General features: G+C 33.7%; 1 protein-coding gene across 1 annotated transcript in view; it reads right to left on the bottom strand.

Moving 5' to 3' along the window:
• The window catches only part of MET (MET proto-oncogene, receptor tyrosine kinase), a 157,925-nt gene that overhangs the window by 117,543 nt on the left and 17,666 nt on the right, over positions 1 to 22,716 (bottom strand). Inside the window, exon 2 of the mRNA XM_003771542.4 lies at positions 4,558 to 5,769. Within this exon, the coding sequence (XP_003771590.1) occupies positions 4,558 to 5,754 (1,197 nt within the window). The 5' untranslated portion in view covers positions 5,755 to 5,769. The remainder of the gene's footprint in view (positions 1 to 4,557; positions 5,770 to 22,716) is intronic.

The following is a 22,716-nucleotide window of genomic DNA, read 5'->3' as shown; positions in this document are numbered from 1 at the left end:
TGTAAAGACAAATATCAGACAATTTCCTCCTTCAAAGAGCTTCTACTCTATTAGGAGAAATAAAATTCACACGCAAATATATATATATATATATATATATATATATATATATACATACATACACACACACACACAAAATAAAAAGGTTGTCTGGGAACTTTAGCTTATACAAACCTATGCACACACAATACAGTATCAGGAAAGAAAAATAAATGTGATCCATAAAACTTAAAGGCTTGTCAGAGCTTTGATTTTCAACGCTGACTAGAGACTATGATCTATTAAGTCTATTATGAATTTGACTACTAGACAGTCTGGCATACAGCTAAAGGTGGGTTTGATGCCAATAAAACAATAATTAAAATTAAGTGGATACATGCTGAGGCATTTTGTTTGTATTTTTTATAAAAGTGATATCTATGACTACTCCTAAGAAGCATATATTTATATAAATATATATTATTATATATTATATTGTATAAATAATACATTTATTATAATAGAATATATAAATAATAAATAAATACATATTTATAAGAAGCATATATAAATATAGCATACACACACATATATATGTATGTATATATTAAAATATATATACAACAAACACATAAAATATGTTTAGGGATAAGATTTTGTGATTTCCATGTGCAGTTTTTAACAACATATTCTAAGTATAGATTCTGTTAAGCAGTATCACCCAGGAAAAGCCTGTTTTGTTGTTATTGAGTTTTTTTTATTCATACTAATGAAATATAAAACAGTAGAATTCAGAGCTGCAGAAATACAAATGAATGCCTGAGTGGATGTTGCATAATTAGAAATCAAATCAGGAACAGAATGACTTCTGCACCTGCAATTCCAATCACTTCATAACCTGCTCCGTGCTTTACTCAAAGAAGAAAAGGAAGGGAAGAAGAGTATAATGCTTCAATTTCAAGTCTGTCAGTTTCTTGATGACCACTTCTTATAGTACCTACATCTCAGGGGAGGCTGCTACTTGTCACCATAGCACCGAGCGTCATCATCTTCACTCTAGTCACGATCAGTAAAGGTTGTCCAAAATTACCTGGGCAACATTAAGCTTAGAGGAGCTGGATCATTTCAACAGGTGCATTTCCAGATGAAGGTCTCTCCACAATGAAAAGCTCGTATTTTAAATTTACCCTGAACAATTACAAAACCATCCAGTTGAACTGAGTGCAGTACTAAAAAAGTAGGGTTAATTTATATGTTTCTGGTTTGGCATGCCATTATGTTCTGTGCTCATTGATCCAAATTGACAAAATTTGTGTTGTGATATAATTTAAAAAAATATTGATAAGGGTAACTAGATGGCACAATAGGTGGAACACTGAGCAAGGAAGACCTGAGTTCAATCTAGCTTGACACTTACTAACTGTGACCTTGGACAAGTCACTTAACCCTAATTGTCTTGCTAAAAAAATTATTGATAGCTTTTGTTATATATAATCTAATCTACCTTTTTGGAGTATATTCCTTCCTATCTCTTATCTAGTGAATTATGTCTCTTAGCCAAAATTTGTAAAGATAACTAATCAACTAACCAATGCATCAGCTAGGATTATTGATGTCACATGCTCATACTTCCTTCCCTTTGAAAAGGAGAAACTTGTGCTATATTTCTAATAGCCTTTGTTTCTGAGGTATCTCTGACCAAACATTTCAAAGTATCTCGAAATTTTCAGCTTTCAAACCTTTGATAGCATTTTAGAGACAAAGTAGAGACTTTAAGTGACAAACCAATGAGAGTAAACTGATATTACAAAGCAAATAATAAACAACGATTGGTCTTGGTCTAGTTATTTATATTTTATATTGCATTACACTTTTTGTGAATTTCAAGATAGAAGAAATTTCTTTTTTTCTTATTTTGTTATGTGCCATTATATGTAATTAAATGATCAAATAATAAATGATCAGTTAGGTAATATCCTAGAAATATACACATATTTCTAGGCACAAATCAGTGCCACAAGGAGGGCCATTTGTCATACTTGCTATTTTGTCACCTGCCCTGGTATTATAGGGAGAAAATTTTCATTTAGTTCCTTTCCGAACTGGTTTGATTTAGAAAATTATTTTTTTGTGTGTGAATAAGATTTTACTGAGTGTCTTTATTATAAAATGGAGCCTGAGAAATGAATGTTATCTGGTTATTGGAAATAGTCTGATGAGTTTTTTCATAGGTATATATAAAAATAGAAAAGGTGAAATGTTTTAGTGTCATGAGGACTGCAGAGGATGATAGCCAAGAATTAGATCAAGCAAACCCATAAGGGAGATACAACAGATGGTTTAAAGGTATTTTGTTTTATGGAATTTTGCCAATATAAATTTGGCTTATTTTGTAAAAAGATTGTGTTGGCAAGCTCCATCTTGTTTCCCTCAATGACTTCTGTGTAGTGAGTACTAATGTTTTTAGGTATAGCTAATAAAGAAGAAATGACATTTAGAAATTTTTCCTGAAAGTAATTCTGTCTTGAATTTCACCAGACCATGACTTTTATCAATTCCAAAAGGAACCTCAACAGAGTCAAAAGGGGGTGGGGAGTTATTTATGCTTATTTTGGAGAGTCTCTAGAATAGATAAACATTTTTTTTAACTTGGAGATTAAAGCCTTTAAAAAAGCAAATTATTTACTGTAGCTAGAGACAAAAAGGCTACAGTAAGGTAAAGTCCAGCAAATGTTTTAGCCAGTCCAGAGGCCATTCTTAATAGTAAATTTTCTTAAATAGAGGTTTTATGTATCAATGTCCATATCTATCTATTTTCTATTTATTTATTCATCCATCTATCAACCCACCCATCCATCTATTTTCTATTTCTCCCCCTCCATCTCTCTCCCCCTCCCTCCCTCTCTCCATATATATACTTAGGTGTGTATATATATATATATATACACACACACACACACCTAAGTCAACTGTATGTGTTTGTATTTACAGTCAGATAAACACTATGATTTTTAATCCCCAATCCAAATTTCTTTGTGCCCACAGAATCAGGAAATCTCAGGGAAGAGAATTTATGAAACATTTAGTACAAATTGTGGCAGAATAAGAATCCCCTCTAAAATGCACTCTCTAAATGATCAGCTGACTCCCCCCCCCCCCCCGCCAAGTCTTCATGGGAGGGAAAAGACATTGTATATTCCATGTCTGTATAGTTTTAATCATTAAGAAGGTCTTCCTTCCATAAAGCCTAATTTTTTTTTGCCACTTGAACTCATTCATTGATTTTAGTTCTTCCTACTGGCACCAAGGGAATAGGTTCATTCCTTTCAAATACAGTGAAAGATAACTATCACACTTTCCCTTAAGTCTTCTCTTTTCTTAGGACTTTAAATCCTTATATGGCATGCCATTAGCCATTGTAAAACTCAAATTCAGATCTGATCCAGGTCTTTCTGACCTAACATAGCTTCACACTGCCTTTCATTCTTGAACTGCTCTTATGTTAGGAAGTTATTTCTTATAGTTAATGTTTATTGGTAAATGTTTAACAACCAGCTCCTCACAAAACCAAATTATGTTAAGTGCATCTTAAAGTTCAAGTTATTATCAAGTATTATTATTGTTGTTGCTGTTACTATTTTCTACTTCACTTTCTTAAATCCAAACAATAAAAAAAAGTCAAGTACTAATTTTAGCATTGTCAGTTTCTGAAGTGTAAATGCTCACAATAAAAATTTAACAATTGTCTTAAGAACTAGTTTCTCCTGTAACTTCTACCCAATGGTTCTTTTTTTCTGACCTCTAGAACTTAGCAGAACATGTTGATTTCTTGTTGAAGAAAATCATGAACAAATCTGATTGAGACATTCTCAGACCTCTAGTTACTTATAGGAATACATACATACATACATACATACACAATGTGTATATACATATGGATATTTACACATATAAGTACATATGCATATATCCATACATATACATGTATGTATCTAAGGAAACAAGTGAGATCACAATCCACTGAAACCAATTGAAAGCAGAATTTTCCTAAATTACTTAGAGAAATACATTGATTCACCTTCAAAATATGTAATTAAATATATTTTTCAGAGAGTTTTTTCTTAGTATTTTTAATAACAAAGGCACGAATACAGAATTAAACCAATTAATGGGAGAATGAGATTTCAGAATGAATCTTTCTCCTTGTTTCTTTAAACTTCTAAGCTAATTTATACATCCCCTTCTAAGTATCAATCAGCTTTTCAGATAGATTTCTACATTTCAGTTTATGAGCGATTGTTTTATAAAGATTAAACTTCTGCAAATTTTACCAAATTAGCAGCTACCATAGCTTTTATAAAAAATTACAGTACAAAAATCTGAATTAAAATATTGTTTCTTTTCTCTCTCCCTCTTGAGTATGCACATAGGTTTTTCTCAAGCTATATCTTAAATGTGCTAATAAAAATTCCAATATATTTACAAATTTTCAATTGAATGAATGGTAATTTATTAATAATGCCCAAGATCAGTACTAAAATAAATTTGTTCCTCATAACTTATAAATAAATGACTTACCCTATTAAAGCAGTGCTTGTGATTGTTCCCATAAAAGTGCTGAAGACATCTCACATTATTTTTGTTCACAATTCTGTTGAAGAAATCATTGACAAATTTGATTGGGAATGCGCAGACTGCTGATCTCTTGATTGGTTCTGAAGAGTCTGGTTTACTTTGTGCAAATACTCCAAAGATAATGTCATCATTGGGTCCAACGCCTATTTGCCTAGCTAGATGTGCACCAGGCTTACTCACATATGCAGCTTGTAGAACATTAAATACTTCTTCCCTTGGCGACCTCTTTCTCCTCTTCTCAGTAAGAATACATTCAAGAGGCATTTCCATGTATGAATGCAATCCAGAGTCAATGGAACAGAACCTGATTATTCGTGTGTGAAAAGTCTGAGATTCGAGAGTTTCTCTTTGTACAGTCAGAAAATAAATGAAGTCACTGCTTTCAAAGGCATGTATATATTTAATAGGGTAAGAATCTTGGAATTCAGGTAGAACATCAATATAGGATTGATCAGTCAAAAATTTAAAACCATCTTGTGTTTCCTTTAGCCTCCTAACAGATATTGAATGCGAGGAATGATCAGCGTAAGAAGAATTTATGGTATTGCCTACAAAGAAGTTTATAAATCGGTCTTTTTCTGTCAGTAGAACTTTGGTCCCTAAAGTGCTTACCACACAGTCAGGACATTGGAGGGACTCCTCATCCATCTGTGGGGAATATATGCAATAAACTTGTGACTGTATATCAGCAGCATTATTGGGCTGAAACACATGGCGCTGGCAGGTCCCTCGATTGACACTGCCACAACTAATGAGCTGGTCATCATAGTAGGTATCAATAAGCAAGGCTTTATTGACATTATCCTTCCAAACACTACCTGATAAGTTGGCTTTGTGACTGCAATCCTGACACGGAGAACAATCAGGGTGTTCCAGCACAGGTCCCGTCTTATACTCAGAAACATTATGAAGATCTTCATTTAAGACATAAATCTTGTTGATTGCACCCAGAAAGATGTGGTGATTGTGAAAAACGATGTTTTGGATCGGGGTTTCTGCAATGAAGTTGGGAAGTGGATACTTCCTATTAACATCCATTTCAGACTTGACTAGGGCTTCCTTACACTCTGCTTTGCAATTCGGCACCAAGGCAAGCAGTAACATTGTAATCCCAGGTACAAGCACAGCAGGGGGCTTCATTTTGAGATGTTTTATCTGCCAAAACACATGCAAGGCAAAAATTGTTTGTGCTTCATTAGAAACAATTGTAAGAACTGAAAGCAAAAATATGAACAAACCACTAAAAATGGAATCCAATCTATAATTTTGTTTTGTTGAGGCAGAATGAGTCCATGTAAAGATGCATTGTGTTACTGGACATGACTGTATAAAGTTTAATTTTGGATCTATTACCACAAATGATTAATTTTCCATTGTGAGATGTTTTATGTTAAAGACATTAATGATAAAAATAGTAAACATAGAAAATTTCTTTGTTATTTAACTCTTTGTGACTTTAGTATCTGTGGGTAATGACTAGACTGATATTTAAATGTTCTCAGTTAGTCAAGAAAATGAATTGTGGTTAGGTTGGGCTTTTGTATTAGCCTCTACATTATGTTCTAAGTCACAGAATATATATTGTTTTCTTGGAAATTTGAAGTATTATTATGCTAAATTTAGGTTTCTTTTGGAAAAAATAACCATAAATTCTAAAAGCAATAAGATCATGTGCTGTTCATAGGATTTTTTTGGGGGGAGGTTTACTTATAATTTGACTATAGTTAATCTATTGTTACTGACAGACAAATGCTTCCATTAATATTAGATCATAGAGAACCTAAAAATAACAAGCTTGAATAATACAAAATTTAAAAAAATCCTCATAACTCACGTGCTAAAATTATTTCCCAGGGGAAAGCCATATATTATTTCAAAAGCATAACACTCTTTATAAGATAATTCTATAATGTAATTATATATGTGTAAGGTCAAAATCTCTACTGGGAAAGAACACATTTTATTAGTAATTACTTTTAAATTTCAGAACACACACACACACACACACACACACACAGAGTCACAGGATCTCAGATTTCAGAAGTTTTCTAGTCTATACCGGAAGCAGGAGTCCCCTACATTCTTTAAATCATTATCTTGAGAGTGCTTCAGGAATAAGAACTCACTCCTTGGACTAAGTGTATTCTGCTTTTGAACCACTCTAGGTGTTGCAGTGGATAGAGCATCAACCCCAAAATCAGTAGGACCTGAGTTCAAATATGGTCTCAGGCACAACACTAAATATTTTTTAGCTCTGTGCCCTAAGGCAAGTTGCTTAACCCCATAATTGCCTCAGCAAAAAAGGAAGCTTGAAAAAATATTACTTAAAATATAATGTTTATATTTTTCCTTCATATTTAGAGTCACATGATGGACTCTACATAGATCTAATGTTTATAGGCAGATGTGATTGTCTGATATAATTTGAGGACTACCACTGATCCTTTTAGATGCTCAAATGTTTTTGTCATAAAATCTGAAATTCAATCAGTCATGCAATCATAGAATCATAGAATCACTAGGTTCAGTCTCCTAAGGCTATTAAAAGTAAAGTTACTTGCAAAGGGTCACACAGTTAGTGTCTCAATTAGAATTTGAACCCAAGTCATTATTATTCTAATTCTGTGCATCAGAATTGTACATATTACTCTACTTCTGTACATCACTCCACATATAACTCAGCTAATACACTTCTTAATAACAAAATTATACAGAGAAGACCTCAGGTGAATATAAGGATAAAGTCACCTTAACAATGAGAACCCCCTCAATTAGAATGGGCCACCTCAGGCAGCAATAAATTCCCCATCATTTTACTATCTTGTTTTGGAGTATATATCCACTTATTAGGAACAGTATTCATTTTTTGGTTAGGGGTTGGACAAGGGAATTCCTTCCAGTTCTATAATCTTATGATTCTAGAGAAAGGCAAGAAGGAGAAGAAAAGGCCAGTAAAGAGAGCAAAGAAATAGCCAGAACCTACATAATGTAACTTCCTGGCAGACAAGGGAGGAAAGCATTTCAAGAAGTGGTCAATAATATTAAATACCACAAATAGATTTGTAAAAAAAAAATCAAAGACTAAGAAAAGCCAAATGGATTTAAAAAAAGAAGTTTTTACCAGGATGTTAGGGGCTCAAATCAGATTATAGAGGTTTAAAGAGTGAATGGTTAATACAGGGAAGAAGGTGTCAATAGAATACTCTTTAAAGAAACTGGGTAGTGGTGGGAAAGATGTGTTGGAATCTTAATTCAGTAAAAGAGGCAGGATTTTTTTTCTTTTTTTAATATAAAGAGATCTGATTGTGTTATAAATAGAAGAGAGTTAGTCGTTGGAGGAAAAGTGATCAAAGATGCAAAAAATGGCTATAATTGATGGAATAAGGTCCTACAGGAGACAAGGAGAGACAAGATCAAGAACCTAAGGGGATTCTCTTTTATGAATAGTAATAATAGTAACAACAACAATAATAGCAGCTCACATTTACCTAGTTCTTACTTTGTGCCAGGCATTATGCTAAGTGCTTTACAATTATCATCTCATTTGATCCTCATAACAACCTTTGGAGGTAAGTGCTATATTATCCCTATTTTACAGATGAGGAAACTGAGTCAAAGAGAGATTAAATGACTTGCCCAGGATCCCAGTTAGTAAATGTCTAAACATGAATGTAAACACTGGTCTTTCTGACTTTTGGCTTGGAACTCCATCCACAGCACTACCTAGCTCATTGAGGGCAGGACTTTTAATTTCAGTTGTCTTCATTTCTCGCCTTATGATTCACTCACAATAAATGGTTATCCCATAATGTGTGTTTTTATTCCAGCATGACTGATATATTAGGATTCATTCTGAACAACATGGAAATTTTGAGTTTGTTTTTTCTGAGGGATTTCTTTCTCAGAAAATAATCAAAGAATACAGAATATTGAGCAGCTTTATGGTAAGTCACAAGCAGCAAACCTTGCAACACCCACTGCTACAAGTAAACTTCAGATCTTCATCAAGGTGAAGAGCCATATTTACTGATATCATACCATGTAGTAGGAGCTATTGACTGAGGAGGATTAGTCTTCACAGGTCCAAACCATCTCCCTTTATTCCCTAACACCCCCTAAGAGCCCATGGGAAGTTCCAAGGCCATGAACTGGAATAGCAGCCTAAGGCTATATGGCTTCTATAGATGTGTTTATGTAGTTCTTAACCATTTATCTTATTTTAAATTGTGCTAGTGATTTTTTAAAATGAACTACTTTTTTGAGTATTGTGACCTAAAATCCATTTTCTCCAAAAGTTCTGTGGTTTTTATTACAAAATATTGTATCTTGTGCTGCTTGGGAATGCATATATCATGTTACTGGAGAATTGCCTGTGCTTAAGAAATAATAATAACAATAATAACAGCTAACAGTTATGTAGAGTTTGCTGTGTGCCAGGAACCATTTCATTTGATTCTCATAACAACCCCTGGAGACAGGTACTATTTTTATCTTCATTTTATATAAGAAAACTGAAATTGAGTGCCTTGCCTCACTTCACATAGCCAGGAAATGTGTAAGGTTGGATTTGAACTCATTTTTGTCTTGTCTAGCTTCTATCCACTGTGGCACTTAGCTGTCTCAGATATGCCTTTTGAATTTAATGAAATTAATGAAAGAGTTATTAAAAGAGAGGAGCTTGCACTTCTCTCCCTCAATGACTACAGAGAAAGAATAGACTGCAAGAGAAGAAGGAAATTTGAAGCACTGAGGGAGTGAGTAGAGAAAGCATGCGGTGGATGAACTGGATCCTTCAACAAAGGAGGCAATAAAGTCACCTGCTGAGAATAAAAAAGGGGTCACAGGTGCTATTTGGGTCTTTGAAGATTGTGGACACTTGTAAAAAGAGGACCAGCCACTCTGGGAAATTTTAAAGGGAGTGTACTAGAGATGTACAGTAATGATTATAACTCACATTTCCTCACCACAATTCTATAAGGCAGGGGCACTTAAACTTTTTTTGTATTTTGGCTCCCTTTGGAAGTCTGGTAATAAAAGCTGACCTCTTCTTTGAATAATATTTCAAATATTGTTTCATTTGTATAAAATTAAGTACTCAGGATTATAAAGAAAAATCAATTAAATGATTATAAAAATATATTTTGTTACTCAGTGAAGTAATGCAATTATTATCATTTTTTTATTTTCTTAAATTTACATAATTTCTTAAATTTACACAATTTACCTGGTTAAGCCAGGTGGTATAGTAGATGGAGTGCTAGACCTGGAATCAGAATGATTCCTCTTCCTTAGTTCAAATGTAGTATCAGACACTTACTATGTAATTCTGAGTAAATTACTTAACCCTGTTTATCCTAATTTCCTCGTCTGTAAAATGATCTGGAGAAGCAAATAGCAAATCATTCCAGTGCCTCTGCCAAAAAATTTCCAAGTGGGATCATGAAGAGTCTGACATGACCCAAACAAGTGAACGACAACAATCATAATCTCAGAATACTATCATTACTATCAATGACTACATCTTACAGATAAGGAAACTAAACCATTGAGAGATTAAGTAATTTACTCCTCCTCACATAACAAGTATCTGATGTATGCTTGGAACGCAAGTGTCCTAACTTTGAGTCCAGTGCTCTGCACACTATCCTGTGCACTAAATAATTGAAATTTAGCATGAATTTGTAGTGGAGCTAGCTGGCACAGTTTTATGACTTTCTCAAGACCTGGCAATCCTCCAGGAGCAAGAGTGCAGAAAGCAAACACTGGAGTGGAACACAGTAGACAAATGTGGCAAGTGATTGTGGGGTTCTGGCCTGGAAAGAATCAAAACCACCTAATCATGGTGTCCAGGTTAGACAGAGGTGTAAATGAAATCAGAAAGGGGCTGATGGATTAGGAGGCTAGAGTAAAAGAAGTGCTCCTGGTAAAGGCTCAAAGAAGCTTCAATAAATGTAAAAAAAGAAAGGTAGAAAGTTAGGACAGACAGTGTAATGGAGATGGAAGAGCACTAGATTTGAAAAAGGGAAAGGAAACAAGCATACATTAAACACCTACTATGTACCAGGCAGTGTGCTAAGTACTTTGCAAATATAATCTCATTTCATCTAAGTTACAGACTTGGTTCTGCTATTTATTAACTAAGTGGTGTTGAGCAAGTCAAAGTTTCTCTGATTTGCAGCTTACCCATCAGTTAAGTGGAGATAATAACACAGGTCCTGACTTTCTTACATAAAGTAGGTGATTAAATGAGATAATATGTGTATGTATATACATATGTGTATATATATATAGTATGTATGTATATATAAGAACTTTCAGGAAAAAATAGAAGAGACTTTTCACAAAGTGGGAGTAATCTGTAAATGTATGTATTTTAAAAAACAAAAACAAACTACAATACAGCAATAATTCTTAGAGTGACAAAAAAGAAAGCATCTTGAAAACTATAAGGCACCACCCAAATGAAAGGCACTTTCCATCACAGAATGTAATGGAGGTATTATAATTATCCCCATTTTTGGATGAGAAAACTGAGGTAAATATAAGTTAAGCCCCTTGACCAAGGTCAAACTACTAGGAAATTCTGAAGCTAGATTTGAACCCAAGTCCCTTTTTGAGTCCATGTTTGGGGCTCTATTCATTGCACCTAGTAACCAAGATATATTAGAATCTTTCTTGGAGTAGGGATATTTTCAATTAGTGGAAACTACAGATTGTTTAAATTATTAAATAAACCTGTGAACTAAATATGTACCTACATGTTTTATACTGAACTAGAAACTAGATGAATTTTACCAATATGTGAAAGAAATAGAAAAGACTGTCCTATTTAAATGATCTGAATACTCTTTGCCATTTACTCCTTCATAAAAACAACAAAGGAGCCAAGGATGAGACTCCAAGTATTCTACTTTTAAGTGTGTGGAATCCATCCATTCCCTTCTCTTCACTCACACAGATGGCCATTATCCTGCTTTAGGTCCTTATTACCTCTTGCATTAAGTCTCTTAATATCTTTGTTAGTGTTTTCTGTGTCTATTCCATCCAGGCCAAATTAATATGCCTAAAACAACTCTATGTCACTTCTCTATTCAAAAATCTTCATTAGAGCTCTGTCATTTTTAGGATAAAATACCAACTCCTTAACTTGTCATTTAAAATACCCTATGTACAATTCCTGCCAATCTTTCGAGACTCATTTAATTTCTCTTCTTCATGCATTCTATGTTCCATCCCAAAATAGTCTATTGCCTGTTACCTGAACTCTACATTCAGTCTCCCATAGAGACTTGTATAGAAAGTCTCGTATAGAAAGTTGCTTTGAGTTTGAATGTACTTTTTACTTAAATCGACCTCTTGGAACCATTAGCTTCCAGAAAGGCTCAACTTAGGTACCCTTCCTATGGGAGGTAGTTTTTAAATTGTTAGTGATCATTCCCTGTTCTCAAGTTAGCGTGTGTGTGTGTGTGTGTGTGTGTACATACACACATACATACACATATACATATATTTATATATGTATACACATAAATCTATTATATACATACCTATGCATATAGGTGCATGTATATACACATACACACATGTGTGCATATATAGACATATATAGGTATCTATATACATGTACATAAACACATTTACACCTAAGAGTAGTCAGATGGTGCAATGGATAGAAGGCTGAACCTAGAGTCATGATGACTTATTTTCCTGAATTGAAATCCAGCTTCAGATATTTACTGGCTATGTTTCCTTGGGCAAATCACTAAACTCTTTTTTCCTCAGTTTCATTACCCATAAAATGTGCTGAAGAAGGAAATGACAAACCACTTTTATATCTTTGCCAAGAAAACCCTATATGGGAACTTGAAGAGTTGCAAACAACTGGAAATAGCTGAACAATAACAACAAAAATATATATCATCACATTAGATGGACTTCAAAAAAGCACCAATAACTTTGCATCTTAATTAAGGTTGTTATAGATCTTAAACCTATGGTAATGCTTTAGGTATTGTCCACTGAAATGTTAATTAAGGAATCCACTTAATTGGAACACAATATTCTTTGTTTTGGTGCTTTTATGAAGAGAAATAGACAAATCACAAGCCAGAAAGATTTTTTTAAATAAGAAAATCTAATATATGATCTAAGACAAATGCCTATTCAGACTAGTCTAGTTTTGTGCATGTATGATGTGCACTGATCACTGATGTGCCAAATGGTGAACCTCAGGAGCAGCAAAATCACAGTTATGAAAGCAACTTTAAAGATTACCCACCCAAGTCCTCTTACTTTACATGCAAAGAAACTGAGGCTCAGGGAGGTTAAATGAGCTGTCCAAATTTCATTAAGTAATATTTGGACATAAATCCTTTCCCTCCAAATCCATTTCTCCTTCTAATGCACTATGATGCTGAATTATCCAAGAGATCTGAATTTAATTTCAGTGAATTTTATATACTCAAATATTCAATTACTTAAAGGGAAAGTTTACCTATATATAGGTATAGATACCTATATATGTCTATATATGCACACATGTGTGTATGTGTATATTTCACTGATTCACTGATTCAGATATTCCCTCCAATGATGCAGATCCAAACCCATCTATCCCTGACCATCCTGGGAAACTCTGATCCTTGTCTTCCTATAATTCCAAAACAAGGAATCCACTCAACATACTGGAATGCTTTCATTCATATATATGTATCTGTATATATATGTATACGTATATGTATGTATATACATATAGGTATATATATGTATCTGTATGTAATTATATTACACACACACACACACACACACACACACACACACATTTTCTTTCTGATATTGGCAGGATACCAGTAGAACTCTGAGGCTGCTGACCCTTTGAGCACTTAGTGGAGTAGTAAATCTGGAATCAGGAAGTTCAAATTCCACCTCAGAACAATTACTGTATTATCCTGGCTGAGTCACTTAACCTCTGTCTGCCTTAGTTTCCTCAACTATGAAAGAGGATAGCAATAGTACCTCTCTCTTCCCACGGTTGCTGTGAGCATCAAATGAGATCATATCTTAAAGCATTTAGTATAAGGCCTAGTACAAAGCAGATACTTAATAAACCTTCCTTTCCTTCTTCCCTTCCACTCTCCTTCACTCCCTTCCTCCTTTCTTTCTTCTCTTCCTCCCTTTCCCTCTCCCTTGCTCCTTCCCTCCCTCTTTCCCTTCCTTCTTTCTTCTTCCCTTTCCCTTGTTCCTTCTCTCCCTCCTTCCTTTCCTCTCTTTCTTTCTCCCTTTCTCATCCCTTGCTCCCTCCCTCTTTCCCTTCCTCCCTTCCACTCTCCTTTACTCCCTTCCTTCTTCCCTTCTTCCTTTCCTCCTTTCCTCCTTTCCTCCCTCTCTCCCTTTCCTCTCTCCCTTCTCTTATTCTTTCCACCTGAGTAGCCCTTATTTTTTGCTCATACATTTCCTTGTAAAATTCTTTGTCAGTTCTTTGAAGTTCCTTATTCATTGGTTACATGTTGCAGCCTGTTTTCATCCACCACATGCTTCTCCATTGCTTTCTGAGTGATTCTCACTTTAAATCTCATTTTGTTTTAATAGGGCAGGAAAACGAGTAATGAATTTAGTAAAAATTTAAAGGCAGGGTTTTTTTATTCTTTTAAAAAGGGTTTTCTGCTTTTAGTCCTCATACAACAAGAAAATTCTCTGAACCAGAACACCCTTTTCTCCACAGCATTCCAATTAATCAAAGATAAAATGAATTACCAAAGGTAATGGAACATTTCTTGAGTGATATTCAGACTGACTTTCTATAGCTAGCTAGAGGAAATGCTCTATATCTTTCAAAAAGAATGAAACTTTATAGGACTGCCAAAGATTGGGTCAACAACCCTGAAGATATTTCATAAATATTGATTAAATTGAATAGGTATAATCAGTCATGCTTTGGTACACATGATGTTTGGCACATTATACTTATCTTTGTTTATAGAATTCAACCCTAATCTCAGGAAAGGATTTTGAGTCTTGTTTTTCCAACAATTATACTTCCCTACCCTTTGTCCCCCTTAAAATCTAATTTATTTGGCACATTGCTTTTGATTTCTCACAGATCAAAGTTGGCAGCTAGGGATCAGGGTGTGGTTTTTATAGTTATTCTTGTGGCTACTAAAAAGAATATTTTCACTTTTTATAAATTTCTATCTTGATATATTTTTGACCCTGTGGTATTCCTGTATCTAGATGCCAGATACTAAGCAGACCCTCTCACTTTTTTTTTTTAATAATTGCAAAAAACTATTTAACTGACTCTGAAATTAAACTGCCTGGAATGTATAAGGATGATTCAAGCAGACTAATTCATTCCTTTAAAATGTTGCACACATATCAAGTGAAAGTGAATAAGTCATAAAATATTCCTTTATTTCTTTTCAGTTTAGAGTAGAAATCATCTCATCAGCAACATGCTTCTGGGGATGTTATCTTCTCAGTGGTTCTTTAGTATACCTCTTTAAACTTCTAGTGCACAGTGTAACTTATTTCCTTTAATTGACTTTCCATATGGTCATATCTAGACATATGTTCCATTAACGTCAATAATGCAAATCCCCCATCTACCCTGTTTGTTTATTCATTTATTGGACTAGGAATACAGATCCCAATGATATATCTCATTCTGCACTGACACCATCATTATCAATACTATCATCTATGTACATGTCTGTTTTGAATTTCATTTGCCTCCATTAAAACAATGGGATTATGTTATAGGAATAGGAGGTTGTGATTTTAAAGTAATGGAAGTTAATGACTTATGCAAGATCACACATTCAGTATGTTTCTGAGGTGGGCCTGGCTCTGAAGCTAGTTTTTATACATCTGTTTATTATATAGAATAACAAAAATAATAGCTAGCATTTATATGGATCTTTAATGTTTGCGATGTGGTTTACATATGTTAAATTATTTAATCTTCACATTTACTTAAAAGGGTAGGGCTGTTATTTTACAGATGAGAAAACAGATTAGAAAGCTTAAGTGACTTGCCCGTAGTCATATAGCTAATAAATATTTGAAACAAAATTCAAATTCAGGTGTTCCCAATTCCAAGTCTAGCACTCTATCCACTGCCATCTACGTGGTTCAATATGACATAGGTGGGATATCTGTATATACATATATACAAATATGTATATATGCTGCAGTTCTTTACTTTGAATTTGTAGTTATAGACTTTTTAGTTTTATTCAAGCTTTCAGAAAACAGATCAGAATCACAAAAGATAGACTGATTTGAGGAGATATTAATGATCTGCCTCATTGGAAGAAGTATATACACATGAACATATGAATATATAGATATATATGTATGCATGCATATGTATATATGTAAGTGTATATATATATATATATATATATATATACATATATGGTATACATACTTAGCACAGTTTAAAAAGGAACAGCTGAAATTAAGAGTAGATAATATCATTGCTCTAGAAGAAAGCAGACAAGTTTTTCCTTGCTATCCAAGAAACCTGCTTTCTAGAGTATAGTACTGATGTAAAAAGCCCAGTAAGTAGTAGCATGGAAAGATAAGACAATTATATAATCCCATATTTAAGATGAAATGAGCTTTTTGTACTTTGACTGTCTCAGACTTTTTTGTTCTTAGAATTGCTTTTCCTATAGAAAAAAAAGGCATGATTCTTGATCTTTTTTCATATTCTCTTTGAATTTGTCTGGAAATACACGTATTTAAAAGATATGCTCCAATAACCCATAGATCTGTGATCTCATAGAAGTGAGTGCTTCCTGCAATGAGGCAAATCATTGATATCCTCTCATCTGCCTATCCTTGTGATTTCTAAGATCAAACAGAACTAAAAATGTCTCTGATTACAAGTACAAAGTGAAAAAAATGATACAATTATCTGGATAATTCAAACCAGAAAAAAAACTTCTCCTAAAATACTCATGTAGTTGAAAAGGTGCTTAGTTATATAGTTACTCTAAATTTCCACTTCATTTTGCATACATGAATTTACTTTAAAAACCAACAAGAATATTGAAATTGTCTACTAATTCCTTTTATTATAAATTCCAGTATTTTTTAAAATTCCAGTATTTTCAATGTTTAGGTAACAAAACCAGTCAAAAAGTCCTAATGAAACACTTACAAGATGCACACAGATATAGTTGGAAAATAGCATTAAAGGGGAACCTGAACTTCTTTCAGAAAGTGGTGTTTGAGTTGTCTTAAAGGAAGCTGGAGATTGGGAGGAAAAGTATTTTCAGACATGGTCAAAAACTTGAACAAAAGCATATAGACAAGATTGTGTGTGAACCACAAAATCCTAATGCTTGGATGAGAGTAATGTTTGAGGATTCTGGAAAGATAGAAAGAAGGCAAATTGTGAAGATCTTTAAGTGCCAAATGAAAGAGTTTGTATTTGATTGTAGGAAACTTTTAGAGTCAATTGAAGAAGGAGACTGGTTGAGTGAGTGAGAACAGGACACATATAGGGTATGTTATAGAGGAAAAAAATAAAGATTTGGCAACTAATTGAACGTGTGAACTGAGAGAGAGAAGTTGATAATGATGCTAAGGTTGTGAACCTGGGAGACTGTGAAGTCCTGAACAATAATAAGAAATTTCAGATGAGAAGGGAGGTTTGAGAGAATGATAATATGACTCAGAGATACCTTTAGGTCATCTATTGCAAAATTTTCTACCTTTTGGTAGTAATGTAGAATTGCAGTTTAAGAGAGAGACTAGGCTTGGATATGTAGATCAAAAGAGTTACTAGCTAAACTGATGGGATGAAATCACTGATGAATTGTTAAATCATTCAGCAAGAGAGAACCAAGGAGAGTAATTTCTGAATAGAATTCTCACCAACAAATAAGAAATGGTTGCTAGAGTGAAAATGATAGGAAAACCATGGGGAATATGTGTGACTACTCCATCTTGGAATCTGTGAAGAAAAAAATCAGAGAATAATCTGATAAACACTTTACATTTGAAGAGGGCAGAATCCCATGATGTAAAATTCTATAGAATAATAGAAAGCTCTAAAAAATGAAATTCTGAAAACAATTCCACTAGGGAGGGAAAAGAGAAGCAACCAAAGAGCCTGAAATGAAAGCAGAGGGAACTCATCGATCAACTTAATCTTTTAAAAGACATATAGAGAAGATGGAAGCAAAGTCATGCAATAAAGTATAAATGCAAAAATGTGTCCAATAAAAATAGCATTGGGGTGCTAAAACTTAGAATCTATTGAGACTGGTGAGGACATTGAAACACAACAAAACATGTTCTTTTCAAAGCTATATTGGGAAAAAGGGATAATTAAAGAAGGGATAGGAATATAGTTTAGGGTGGAGTAGATGGAAATTACAGAGAGAAGATAAAGCTATTTCATTTTAAATTTATATTTGTGTTCTTTACCAATGAGAATATCTTTAGATTGTAAAAGACAGAACAAAAAATGGCCTATAGGGACATGATCTTCAAGATAAGTAGGAGGATAATAAAAGAGCAACTAGCTGTCCTTGGTGAATTAGATGAGAGGCGTCAAGCACATAGCCCAGGGCTGACAATAACAGCTTTCAACCAAGGGTAGCTGAAATCAAATTAAAATACAATTAGGAAATACGTAACAAAATAAATAAAAATACATTAGAACATAGTGTTATTAAGTGGTTTGGTGCGTATGTCACTAGAAAAATTTCACTGCAAGATATTGAAAGAGCTAACAGTTATGCCTGTAGAGGTCCTGTGAGAGAGTCTAGAGAACAGGTGCAGTATTGTAGGAAAATAGAAGAACAAATGTCCCAATTTTCCATAAAGAGAATAAGTTGAAATTAGAAAACTATAGATCAGTACACTTGACTTTGACTTTGATTCTTAGTAAAATTGTAGGTACTTATTGAATATCTGGAAAAGGAAAGCAGTGATCACAAAGAACCATCATAGTTTCTTCAAGAATAGGTTATGTCATAATAACCTCATTTTCTTTTCTTTTTTTTGATAGGTTGATTAGACTGATTGTGTGTGTGTATGTGTGTGTGTGTGTGTGTGTGTGTGTGTTGGACTATCCAGCCCAACATCTTAGAATTTTTCCAGATTCTAAGGCCCTATTTTAACTTTGAGAGTCTTTGATTCTTTTAAGAATATACATGTAATAAGAACAATTTTTTTAAGGTAGCCAGAAATCAGTTATATAAAGGGAAAAAAGATTTATGTTGGATTTATGAGAATAAAATCATTGATTTGGAGATCACTTTGAAAGTTCATTTGGGTCAGTCAGCCTTTCAGGATACCTATGCACAAACTATCTTAAACATCTGAGAGCCAATTCTGTTGTTAAGCTTTACAGAAGACAGTCCATCAACCTTACTTGTGAATCTATTTCAATCAATATTTAAAATCTCTATTTAAAATTCTTCATTGTGGCTAATATAAATTCCCACATTGGAGTGTAAGTCCATTTATTTTACCAAACATAAAGATCTACTCACCATCTCTGTATAATAACCTTTTAAAAACTTGAAGATCTGTGGGTGACACTTAGCACTTTACTCCTGATTATATAACACTTAAAAAAATAACTTCCTCATAGTTTGTATTTTCTATATCTTTACTAATCTTGTGGTTTTCCTTTGAAATCTCTCCAGGTTCTCCACATCCCTCTTAAATGCTGTTCTCCAATACAATAGCCCTCTCTCCAGAGGGCTATAGTATGCCTCCTTTCTTAGTAAGGAAGAAAAACAAATAAGGAACCACTACCTACCACATCTAATCTGGTTGACCTCTCCACAAAACCAAAATAAGTACCTTCCCCCTACTGGGCATGTGGCAGCAAATGGAGGGGAAAAATAAAGGGAATAATAGCTTATTTACAAACATGATTCCATAAAGTAGAGCAAATCAAATAGACTCTTCTTCCTCCTCCTCCTCCTCCTTCTCCTCCTCCTCCTCCTCCTCCTCCTCCTCCTCCTCCTCCTCCTTCTCCTCCTCCTTCTTGTTCTTGTTCTTGTTCTTCTTCTTGTTCTTTTTTCTTGTTCTTCTTGTTCTTGTTCTTCTTGTTGTTCTTTTTCTTCCTTCTTCCTTTCTTCTTTTTCTTCTCTTCCTCCTCCTCCTTCTTGTTTTTTTTTTCTTCTCCTTCATTCAATTACATATGTGAGTTGGAAAAAAATTCATACTACCTGTCTTGATTTCATGGTTGTATATTTATAGTATGTCTCTTTATTCCACTGTATCCTTAATCACCAATTTAATACTGTGATCCCTTCGGGTAGTTTTACATATTCTGAGGAGATACAGTTCATTCATATAGGAATTATGGTAAGAATTTTTCTTTGTTCTAAAAAGCAAGGCAAAATATACAGGGAAAAGATTTATTATATGTGGCAGATTTTTATTAAATCATAAAGAGTCTGACAAAGAAAGGGTGTTCCTAAATTGATTGGGATCTTTTAATATACAAATAAAATTATTGTAGACACCTAAATATAGAAGGCTCACTAAAGAACTGAATAAGTTAAAATTGACACATACCTAATTAGCATGTATGTTTTATTTAATGTGATCAGTCAGTAGGTCTCCATGGGCAGCTCTAAATTAGGTTTCTGAGTTTTTATACAAATGCTTCTTTGAGAGAGATCAATATGGCCTCTTCTGACTCCTAAATCTCTTTTTTTTTTTTTTTTGCACAAACCAAATCTACCCTCTTCCTAAATCCTAGAAAATCCAATCTAAAGGAATCCAAATTTCTGATATGTGAAAAATCCCAATCTTTCATTGTTTAGTTGTGGTATGTGATACAGGTCACTGCTAAACAGTTAAATGAAGAGGGCAAAGGTGACAAGAAGAATAGGACTCAAAGTCTTAGTCTTTTACAATTCACACATTGTTCACAACAAATATCATTGTCCTTTTAGAATGGTTGAAAAGCATGCCATTTCTAGGAAATAGCAGTTAGTGAGCATTTTTTAAAAAAATCATCTTAGATATCATGGAAATCCTCTTCAGAAAACATATTGAATTGTGATTTGATTAATAAGCTTTTAGTGCTATTAATAACTTGTAATTCAAAGATAAATCTTCTATTATGTTGGAAATTATAAAGGCTGACTGCCACTGTTAAGAAAGTGCTAAAAAGCTATAAATATTATAGGACCAAAATGTCTTCCTTATATCTTAGCCCAATGAATGCAATTTTCTTGAATACTAATTTTGCATATAAGAAAAAGAGTTCCCCCCTTTTACTCTGGGACATCCTAATTAACATATTTTTGCATATATCTACAATTCAAATTTGAATATTCCCATTCTATATTTGTAAGATAAGCTAACTGCAACAACTGCTTTCAGTTTATTCAAACATAAATGTTTAGAATTGAGCACAACTGAATTATAGACATAATTGTGAACCATTTAAAATAGATATAATAAGGAGGAAGCTGGCACATTATTAATTGATAAATCACATATTATTCTAAGAATTCAAAAATCCTTTTACATCCATAAAAGAAAATATAATGCCATGCTAAGGAAATTGTTTTTCTCTCTTTTCCTATGAGGGATAACCCTCATGGCATACAGAAGCCTAGCTTCCCCCATCTATCTTTAAAACAGAAATTGTTCTAAGTACAAAATATAGTCAAGGACACAAATTGGAGCTGTCCCTATACATTAGGAACATTAAGGGTACCAAATAACCATGTTAAAGGAATAATTATTCACAAAATTATTTCCATTGATGACTAAGATAAGACTTTCTGAATTTTAGGATCAGTTTATGCAACTTTCTTTGATGTCAATATAATATCTTCAAAGTCAACAAATAGAATATTTTCCTATGAAATGAATTTGATTTACTGTTTAACAGTTAATAAATAATTTTGCTATTAAATTATATACATATATATGTCTATAACATCATTTGAAACAGTTATAATACTTTGAGAAGAAAAAATAGCTAACTATAGACATTTACTTTTTGAATTCAGATTTCTTAGATGAATATAATATGGTTTCAAGAAGTTTTGAAAAAAGTAATACATATGTGAGGTATATATATATATATATACATAAATGGTATATATGCATATGTATATATATATGTATGTATGTGTGTGTATATGTGTGTTTGCATAATTCCCATAAATTCTCATGGCTGATAGTATCAAGGGCCTGGGTCAGATACACAAATATTGTATATAAATCTCTATTCAGTTTCTGGAATTTTTTCTGGAGTTTCAGGCAGTATACTTTCTGAGAATGTTCACATTGATAATGAGATTGACTGACAGCTAGCTCAGTATTTGGGAGGCTCCAAAGGAAAGTGTGGGAGAGGAGAGATATTAGACTGACTACCAAACTGAAGGAATACAGAGCCGTTGTGCTGACCTTATTGTTGTATGCTTGTAAAACCTGGACAGTATACCAGAGCTATGCCAGGAAATTGAATTGCTTCCATTTGAATTGTTTTAGGAAGATTCTGAACATCACTTGCCAGGATAAAATACCAGACACTGAAGTCCTTTCTCAAACTAAATTGCCAAGCATTCCAACTCTACTGCAGAGAGCACAACTCTGTTGAGCTGGAAACATTGTTCAAATGCCAAATATACACTTGCCAAAAAGACCATTTAATGGAGAACTCACCACAGACTGAGTGAGCACAAGGTGGTCAGAAAAAATGATACAAAGACACTCTCAAAGTCTCTCTTAAAAACTTTAGAATTGATTGTATGACATGGTAGATGCTGGAACAGGACCAGCAAGCATGGTGTGTGCCCTCCTCAGAGAAGGTCCTGTTCTCTATGAGCAATGGAGAATTGAATTAGCCCAAAAGAAACACGAGATGTGCACAACGAGAGAAGATATCCCAAATGTTCACATGGACTATTTATGTTCAACCTATGGAAGAGCATTCTGAGCTCATATTGGTCTGATCGCCACAGTAGGACACATTGTAACTCAACTTAAACACAGTGATGTCATTTTCGTACTCTTCGAGAATGAAGGACAACAATCAACCAATCATATATGTGTATGTATATAAGTATGTGTGTATATATGCAGATATGCACACATATACAT

The sequence above is a fragment of the Sarcophilus harrisii genome, chromosome 5 (assembly GCF_902635505.1).
Source record: "Sarcophilus harrisii chromosome 5, mSarHar1.11, whole genome shotgun sequence".
Taxonomy (NCBI): Eukaryota; Metazoa; Chordata; class Mammalia; order Dasyuromorphia; family Dasyuridae; genus Sarcophilus; species Sarcophilus harrisii.
The sequence above is the reverse complement of the archived record's forward strand: the minus strand, read 5'-3'. Positions and strand labels throughout refer to the sequence as shown.